At 47.4% G+C, this 9,292-nt stretch overlaps 1 protein-coding gene across 3 annotated transcripts; it reads right to left on the reverse strand.

Moving 5' to 3' along the window:
* Positions 1 to 632: 632 nt before the first annotated feature.
* Positions 633 to 9,074, reverse strand: grb2a (growth factor receptor-bound protein 2a). Of its 3 annotated transcripts, none has more exons than XM_027021942.3 (6): positions 8,877 to 9,066; positions 8,211 to 8,444; positions 2,843 to 2,940; positions 1,818 to 1,940; positions 1,282 to 1,450; positions 633 to 877 (listed from the first exon to the last, which is right to left on the reverse strand). In XM_027021942.3, the coding sequence occupies exons 2-6, from the start codon at positions 8,286 to 8,288 to the stop codon at positions 692 to 694; spliced, it is 654 nt and encodes a 217-aa protein (XP_026877743.1). In that variant the 5' UTR covers positions 8,289 to 8,444; positions 8,877 to 9,066; the 3' UTR covers positions 633 to 691. The 3 variants fall into 3 exon arrangements, with proteins under 3 accessions (XP_026877743.1, XP_081566799.1, XP_081566798.1); XM_081710673.1 differs by having other exon boundaries at positions 8,211 to 8,460; XM_081710672.1 differs by having other exon boundaries at positions 8,211 to 9,074.
* Between the last annotated feature and the right edge of the window lie 218 nt (positions 9,075 to 9,292).

Below are 9,292 nucleotides of genomic sequence, written 5' to 3' on the forward strand. Positions count from 1 at the left end.
CTTTGCCTCTAATGACATCTTAAGAGGAGTAAACGTGCTGATCTATACGCTAAAATGAAAATTATATTATTACTGATGCTCCGCCTCACTCGTGTGAAAACAGAGACTGCAAGACCGCACAGCAAGACGTAAAAAAAAAAACAACAAAAAAAAACACTGCAAATATCCCTCTCTCCCCCTCTCCGAGTTTCAGTCAGATGGCCCAACACCACGCACAAATCTCAACTCTGGGCCTCTCTCCCCCTTAATGCTATAGATAGTCCATCATCCCCCCCTTCACAATAATTTACATTTGTTTATTTGTAAAAGATCTTTTTCATGCTTAGTGTAGCTGACTGTGAGAGACACAGAAACAGTGAGAGGCAGGTAGAAAGCAGCACAGTTAGAGGTCTTTTGAGACTGCACCAGAGCTTCCACACTTCCCACCACACCAGCAGGCTCGCTCCTCTTCCAGCCAACTGCCACCACCCACCAATAGCAGAGCACAGTTCCGTCCCGCTTGGCCAATCAGCATTCAAGGCACCAATCCGGCATTTTTCTCCTCTACTTCTCTCCATGGTCCCTGTTTCTATGGCAACCCAGCTGGAAGTCCTCATGCGCTTTAACAGGCAGATTCTGTTCACTTGACTGTGTTCTTGTTTTTTTTTTTTTTTGTTGTTGCTTTTCGTTCATTTCTTTTGTTGGCTTGGAGTTACATGTTTTGAGTAACGGGAGTGACGTAGTTGCGGGGGAACATGCCGGTCTGACCATGACAAGCACCCTTCCACCAGTTGGGGTCCGAGTTGTCGAGCACCTGGATGAAATCCCCACGTCTGAAGCCAAGCTCTCCCTCCTCCTGGGGGTCGAAGTCGAACAGAGCCTGCACGTACGTGGAGTGCTACAGAAACACACAGAGCCCTGGTAACACATCAACCTCCTCACTGTATCATCAGACTGACCACATTCAAAGCACACTCATCACAAAATAAAATGAATAATAAAACTGATAGGAGCTTTGGAACTTGGTCGGAAAAGGAATTCTCTGAATTTATTTGTTTGTCAGCGTTTCAAATTTTAGGAAAACACAGGGGGAAAAAAATGTGTTTTTTTATGTACAATTGTTCATTTCCATAAAAGAATTCTGTAAAAGAATTTAACACTAAGTAAAGGTAGTCTTTGGAACAGTAAGCACCTGGGTATCGGTTTACAACAGTTCTACAGGAGTTCTGATTTCCAATTTTATTATCAGCTAACAGTAGTGAGAAAGACGGAATCTCCAACTACAGCATGGGCCGGACTCACCTGCGGCACTTGCTCGATGTCACGCAGGAATATGGGCTGGTTGCGGGAGACCGAGGTGGAGCGATGGTAGTCCACCAGAGAGTTGAGCGAGTTAAACTTCACCACCCACAGGAAATATTTCCCCGCCCCATCACGCAGCACTTTGAAGTGCTGGACGTCGTTCCCGAACCTGAGGAGAGGACACGCGTTCCGGGACTAAGCACTCCACCGTGGTGGGAAGGATTTTGGAGCGCTCAGAATAAACTGTATTCAAATAACTCAAATCGGTGCGACTGCTGTGGCGTCTCCAGCCACGTGTGGAAAGCTGGGAAAGTAATTCACAGTGCTGGCCCAGTTTCAGCACTCAAAGCAGCACCAGGGAACTGGCAACAGCAGCCATTTCTGTGCCATTACACAAGCATTTTACTCATATTGAAGTGCCCGAACAAATGCTTGATTTAATTGAACCGTTAAATGATCTTTCTGCTGAACAGCAACAACATACGGCTTAATAAAACGGAACCGAATTAACACCCGACAGAAGCGGAGAGCCTTACTTCACGGAGAGTGAGAAGTCTCCCGGGGCGCTCTCACTCTCTCTGATGAGAAACGCACCGTCGTGCCTCTGTTTGTTCAGCATCTCCTCGGCCTTCGCTCGCGGGATCTTCCCATAAAACCACCTGTGTGTGTGCACGAGCGTGGGGGGGATGGGACATAAAACAGGTCACAGTGAGCCACAGGCACAGACACTCATCAAAATACAGTAAAGCAGGCTGAAATCAGCCATCCGAAGGCCCACAAAAGACATCTCGATCTCCATTTTGACAAACCGGGCCCCGATGGTTTGTTTGTTAAGGAGAACACGGTGGCACACGCAGTGTAAAAGTGCGTGACATGCACGTGCATGCTCACAGTCGCATTACAGCTGGAGTCCTCTTCACATCTGAGCTAGGCGAGTTCTGATGGGGTGAGGATCAGAACCCTTTATACACCTGTGCGGTGTGTTTAGCTGTTAACAGAGGTCTTTAGCAAATCTAACGCTGCAAAAACAGGCACTGTGTGAAAACAGGCAGGCAGCTCAGAGCTGGACCTCACACTACGCCCTCACCACAGACAAAGCGCAAAACAACCAAAAAAAAAAAAAAAAAAAAAAAAAAAAAAAAGGTGTGGGAACTATATCAGCACAGCCAAGTGGATGCAGCCTGGGAACCGTTACAGTCGAACACTGAGGTGCAAAGAGATTAAAACCTGATAAAAATTAACTAAATTATTAAATAAGCTTTATCATTTATGTTGATGTTAATAATAATAACGTGTCTACTTCACAAAAGTACTTTTAAGCAAGATATGTGATGAGGGCCTCATAAGTAGATGGAAGCCCAGATTTAAATGGAAAATCAGACTCCCTTTTCTCACCTCTGACTATCAGACACTCAGTGTGCTTTAAGGAACAGAACAAACTGGGTGCAGCAGGGAAAAAAAAAAAAGTGAGCTTAAGACTGCAGGCTGGGCTTCAGCGTTATGGTCTGCTGTGTTCATAGTCCCGTCGAATCAACGGTCCCGCCAGGCGCAGCTCACTTACGGATGTGGCCTCATCTCGATGTAGTTCTTGGGGATGAACCCTTCCTTCCCGTTCAGCTCAGCCTTATACCAGTTCTGGTCGCACTCTTCATTCAGCACCTAGAGTACAAAGAGAGCAGAGTTGTGCGCTTTAGTTTTATTTGCAGAGGTTTTTACAGTTACAGTCAGGAATTGCTCCCAGCTGTTGGTTTTAATCACTCCCCACCACAGGTCCATGTGTTTACAGTATTTTCTGTCTGTAGCAGAGCCGCTCCCTCGCAGCAAATAGCAGTTTAGCCTATCCCAACAAAGAACGTTTTAGCTCCGCCCTCAAAGCTGCAGTTTAGCACCTCCCTCTAAACTTTCTGCTTTTTCCCCCCTGGCTTTTTAGGGCCAGCAGGGATGGTCGTGGTGTCGTAACCAAGCAATCTGTTCTATAAATAACGCACAGGAAATCGCCCTCATTTCTGCTTTAACCCAAACATCCTGTGTACATAAAAACTCCTCTGACCATGACCACGCATACACTGGAAAGCCTGCCACTAATAACCCACCCAAAGACCCGAAGGCTTCACAGCAGACACCAGATACGCTTGTCCTTCCGAATCTGGTTCAATCACAAGAAACATCAGGCTTTCATTAGGGTTGCATGGGAATATACCGCACAGCGCCTGTGAAGGCACTGTCTGTAACTGTGCCAGCTAGTCGGCATGCCCTCGCTCACCCAAAACCACCGTTATAAGCCACGGCATGCAAAAAAAACCATTAAGCCAAGGAGGAAGAGGGAAGGATTTGTTCTGGAAAGTTGTCCCTGACCCTGTTCCCTAGTGCAGCTCCAAACACTCATTAATCTCTTCTCATTTGCAAGGCAAACACAACGATATTATAAGCAAACCAAGTTGGCAAGCACTCGAGTGCAGCAAGCCGTGGAGGGGCAGTGTACAGTAGCCCTACACTGGTACAAAGTACATTATATAATTAAGTCGCATGCTCTCATAAGTACAGGTTTTTTTGTTTATTTGTTTTTTTGCGTGTGATGAGAGGGTCCATGTGTTGGTGGAGAGGAAAATGGACAAAATATGCAAAATCTGTCCCGGGGGGGCAGAGAGGCAGGAAGTACCATCTTTTCCAGCAAAGAAGATTTCAGGAAGACATTTTACCACTCGTTATATAAGCATATCTGTTCAGTGCTTTGGCAATAGCTGCATATCACAATTCACACCAAATAAAGCTATTTGAACTGAGACTGAACCAAATTGAAGGAGAGTGAGAGAACAGGCATGAGAGAGAGTGAGCAAGAGAAGTGTTTGGGGGATTTATTTAAAAATAAAAAATACATTTTAGAAGTATACCAGTCACATCAGCTACAAATGGGTAAGAAATGTGCCATGAAGCTTAATTAATTGAACAGAACACAAAAAAACATGTGTTGAGGCAATCAAAATGAAGCTTGGCAACACTTCATCATGACTGGTGAAGGCAGCATTATAAACAAAGCACCGTCACTGGCATTAGGCCGTCCCACAGGCTGCTGGGAAAAGTAGTTTGCCATTTCTAACCAAGGAATCACAGCTGAGGATCACCGGCTTTCACATGCTTAAAAGGAACCCCATTAAAAACATGCTGACGAGGTTGAGAGGTCAGAGTTATATATATGTGTGTGTGTGAGTTGAATGGCCTGGAAAATACACCAAGGTAATGAGGGGAATTTCTATTACACAAGTGCAGGTACCTGCAAACTTTCCAACCAGGCTCGTCAAAGGCAAATGTCAGACAAATAAATGAACAAAAATAAATAATAAAATATAGAAAATATAAAAATAAATAAATTTAACAATTTAAAAAAAATAACCTGCTAAGAGTGTTCACATCACCATGTAGGGTTATTACTGAAGGGATATTATATTGTAGGGAAAAATTTAAATGGTCATTAGCAACCAAGACAGCATGACAGTCTTATACTTATAACCAAAGAAGACCAGAATAATGACGTACTATTGCCAGTTTCGTAAACACCGTAAAAGGTTTAGTGTTTCTCTGCTGATCATGAGCTCCAGCCGCAGCCTTGCAGCATGATTAACTCCAGTCCACCTGCTCGATAACGAGAGACGGCGATGAGATCACGGTTGGAGCAAAAGTGCCTCACTGTGTCCCTCCACCAAACCCTCAAACCTGTCCCACCCTTCTCTGTTCTCTCTCCTGTGGAGATCCACCGGCGGGGCGCGTCAGCACGGTCTGTCCGACTCGCCCACGCTCCGCCCAGCGGAGGGCGCGGTCGCACGCGTCAGCCGGCGATCTGCAGAAAAGCCGCGAGCTGGAGGCTCGTGAGTGTTTCGCTCGGTGGGAAACTAGTCAGTGTCTGCCTGCCCAAGCTATGTTGAAACAAAACAAGGCCACTATGAGGGGGAAAAAACCCCAAAACAATCAGGAATCAGGTCATGCGGGATGAAAACACAGAAAAGTCATAACTACGGCAACTCCAAGCCCCGCCCCCATCATCACACATGAATCATCATGCTGACTCAACTAGTAGGTTTGTCTGTTGCTACAATACCAGCATCATTTAACCAATAATGATGGCCCTTCTAAAACAGCACTATATATACACACACACATACACACACAGACACATTTAACATACTTAGTTTAGTAACATCTGAGCTGTCATATCTTGATTGGTGTCTTCCTACTGCCAGAAATGGAAAGAATGAACCAACCCACGCTGCACCTCTTCTCATTGTTCTCTCGGGGACCGGCGAGACTCTCAGAGACATGCCTTTGCGGTACTTTCTGGGCCTGAACTGTGTCGTTTTCTCCAGGTACCTCGGGAGAAACATGGTAGGCACATCTTAATATACATGTGACAAAGGTCTGTGGGAGTGCGTGCTTAAGTTAAAGGACACCAGTTTGGAAGTCAGGAACCAGTTAAGAGAGGCATAAACAGGAAAGGAAACCCATCCAATTGATGAAAGTCACGCATCTGTAGGCCAGTAACGCGACACTCTGGGACGCAGGAAACACCAATGTGGAAACTCGGGGCGCACATTCGAGGGAACCCACCAAACCATGACAGAGATAAACCTTCACCATTCACTTTGTTCTCTCTGTCTGTATCTATGCATGTGGTGTGTGTGTGGGGGTGTTTGGTAGAGTTTCAGAGTGAAATGTTCAAAGCAGCACTCAAATGAGGTGAGCCATCACACAGTGATTAGAGCGCTACCTGGCACAGATCCTCTTCAGAGACATGCTCCAGTCTGAGAGGTATTTCCTAAGGAAGAGGGAGGGGCTTACCCACAAAAAATCAAAGCTCTCCGGCCTCGTCCCAATTTCTGGATGCTCATTTAACAGGAATTTTACAAATTTCAGTCAGGCTAATAGTTCAGTAGACATTCAGTTCAGCACTTGAAATGTAGTCTGCCAGGCTTGCTACACAGTGCTCTGCTACATGCATCACACACACACTTGCGCTGCGCACTTACATGCATGCACGCACCTGCATTAAACACACCCACACCACACAGACGTGTGTGCACCTCCACGCGCACACACGCATTAAACACACCCACACCGCACTGAGACGTGCATGCGCACACGCGCCTGCGTGCGCAGACATTCCCTGCAACCACATGGACAATTTGGTACTGGTGGTTTTCTTTAGCAGGCTTGAACACAGAGCTAAAACAACACACCCAAACCACTTCCTTCTTACCTCCACACCCCCTATCCCCCATCCCACGCACCCCTCTGACGGGCAGAAGTTAGAGAAAGATTGCGTTCTGAGTGAAGCCTAACATTCATCCAATGTAAATTTGTGGTGATGTGCTACAAATACTTTTGCAATTATCTTGCAGTGAACTGAATTGGACGAGAACAACTTTAGGATACGACAGTCTGACATGCGTAATAAAACTCAAATATCCAAATGTAATCTTGGACTGAAGAACAGTTCTCAAGTTAATTCATAATCCATTGCAACCTTTGCTGTGTGTCTGGACCTGGGGTTCAATTCATGGCTAGAAATCTGCTTGGAATCAGCTGAAAGACCAGCAGACAGGGAAGAAAAAAAAAAGAGAGACACACATCTACAGTTTTGCATAAACAAACACGGCGAGTGAAAATGGGTAACCACTGAACCAGTAACAACACACAAAGAAAAATGCTTCGGTCATATGGAAGAGAGCATGAGAAGAGAGAAGATCCATTAATGCTGCTCTCCGCTGCTAGTCGCCAAGCTCTAGGTTCTAATCTTTCCCTATAAAGCCCTTTCCTTCTGCACCCAAACGCCAGCTTGGCAGAGCCACTGAGCTCATGCACCTCAGAACCCTCCTGCTCCTACTAGAGTCTCAGAGAACTGCCCAAGAAAGTTTGAGGACTCTAGGAATGCTCTCGGAAGATGGGTATGGAAGCGCGGGGACTGGTCTGGAGCTCCAACGAGCACTTTCCTTCTGAAACGCAATTAAGGCGGTTTGGCGTGGAGTGCAGGGCGGTGTCAGGCTTGAACATATTCCAGAACTGCAAGCTCAGAGGTCTCACTGCAGGGATCCCCACACCCACCTGCTCCTCCACTCCCACCTTCACCTCACGAGGCTGAGTACAGAAACACAGCCCAAATAACAGCACCTCTCTGAATCAGCTCTTGCAGCCATGCCAGCTGGTCCCCCAGTGCAGAGGAGGAGAGGAGAGCTCATGTTCTCCTCAGGGAGACCGATCCGATAAAGGGACGAATTAAAAGCCTTTATGGAGACTAAAGATTCAAACCGGACTGGACCATTGAGAACAGGGGGGACGGAATAGCAACGCAGCTTTCTGCAGTCTAAATTCAATCAGGGGTGGAAGACTATGGCAGACGTTGAAGCCTCAAACAGCAGAGGAGTCTCGGCCAAATGAGGCGAGCTGGAGGATGGGGGGTACAAGAACGTGCGTTTAATTCAGAAAACAGGGCCTTCGCGCACACGGGGACACTGGTACAACACTCCTCGATTAAAGCTGAGTGTGTCGGCAAACGGGCGTTTCGTCGCAGTATTTCTACAGTAGGCTACAGAGATGTTGAGTGTGTGCACCACTTAAGGAGGCTGGTATATCGAGATAAAGTTAATCAAATTCAGTACGCGGTGTGCTGTCGATGAAGAACCGAGTCAGATTCACGAGTGACTGCAAATGTGCCAGGAGTTGGTCACTACGCGTACGGGCACACTGTTGGGCTGTGCGGTGTGTAGGTACAGCTGCCTACAGTTAGTATTTACGTTACTGATAATCGATAACTACGGTTCCACTTTGGTAACTGTAGGAATCGTTAATGACAGCACAAAAGCTTACGGTCTACTCGTACGACACGACGTGCTTTATTCCGCGCAGTTCCAACACGCAAAAGCGCGTCGCCTTCAGCTTACCTTCAGCGTCTCTCCGCGTTTGAAACTTAACTCGTCGTCCGCAGTGGCGTTGAAGTCGTATTTGGCAATCGCCTCCATGGTCAAGGCGGCACAGACGCTCGAGCGCTGCACGGTCCCGCTGCGATTGCGTATGATGTCACTCTTTGTAGAACGCAACGTCAGACCGGGAGAATTCCTCCAGTTCCGGTCGGGTCTCCAGTGTCCGTATCCGCGGGGAGGCCAGCCGCCTTTATCCTGGGGACAGAAGACACTACAGCGAGATGGCACCACCCGCAGCGGCGTAGAGCCACACATACGGTGTGTGGATGGTGTGCGGGTTGGCGTCCGCTGTGTAGTGCGGGTCTTAAGCGGACTCGGGGTCCGTATGACTGGGTTAGAGCTCTTGCTCGGTTAATACTCCAGAGTGAGCATCAGATCTCATTTCGTGACGGGCTGTGTGTGTGTGTCCGCTGCGACATGCACACTTAACACCGATACACTCCTTTCTTGGCACAGCACTTAAATATAACTTTGCAGCAAATAGCGATTCATGGGAACCGCGTTCATCGCAAACGCTTATACATTCGCAAATAACTACTCTTTATCAGCCGGGAAAAATGATAATTCATCAAAATGTCACTTTAACTAGGCAGCTAAATTAGTGAACGAACCAAAAGGGTTACTCACCCACTGGTCTGTACTTTACAAAAACAAAAACATCACAGAAGTAGTATTAAACGATTCATTGTAGCCTACGTCTTCATTTGACGACCCAAAGCAGCCAGCGGTAAGACTGCAGGGATCCACAAGCCGTGATCGCCGTTACTGACTCTGAGCGCTCCGGACACAGCACAGGGAGACTGCGCGCACTTCCGCTTCCTTTTCTTTGGATCCCTGGAGAGAGGCGGCATGTCTGCGCAACTCCCACTGCACGCCAGGAACAGGGCTCTGCAGACGGGAGGCGTGGGCGTGCCAGAATTGGGGTGCGGGCGTGGTACAGGGGGATATGGGCGTGGCACGGGAGCGAGGGCGTGACAAAGGGGGAGTGTGGGTGTCACAAGCGGGGATGTGGGCGTGCCGAAAGGTTACTCCCATGGGCCAAA

This window comes from Electrophorus electricus, chromosome 3 (genome assembly GCF_041902795.1).
Source record: "Electrophorus electricus isolate QZ-2024a chromosome 3, ASM4190279v1, whole genome shotgun sequence".
NCBI classification, from domain to species: Eukaryota; Metazoa; Chordata; class Actinopteri; order Gymnotiformes; family Gymnotidae; genus Electrophorus; species Electrophorus electricus.

What these genes read in the sequence shown, in the direction of transcription:
- grb2a (XM_081710672.1), bottom strand. Translation starts at nt 8,504, where the DNA reads ATGTGTGGCTCTACGCCGCTGCGGGTGGTGCCATCTCGCTGTAGTGTC. An exon ending in ATCGAGATGAGGCCACATCC is followed by an intron (nt 1,941 to 2,842) that starts GTAAGTGAGCTG and finishes GCACACACACAG; the next exon opens with GTGGTTTTATGGGAAGATCC. An exon ending in GACTTCTCACTCTCCGTGAA is followed by an intron (nt 1,451 to 1,817) that starts GTAAGGCTCTCC and finishes TCCTCTCCTCAG; the next exon opens with GTTCGGGAACGACGTCCAGC.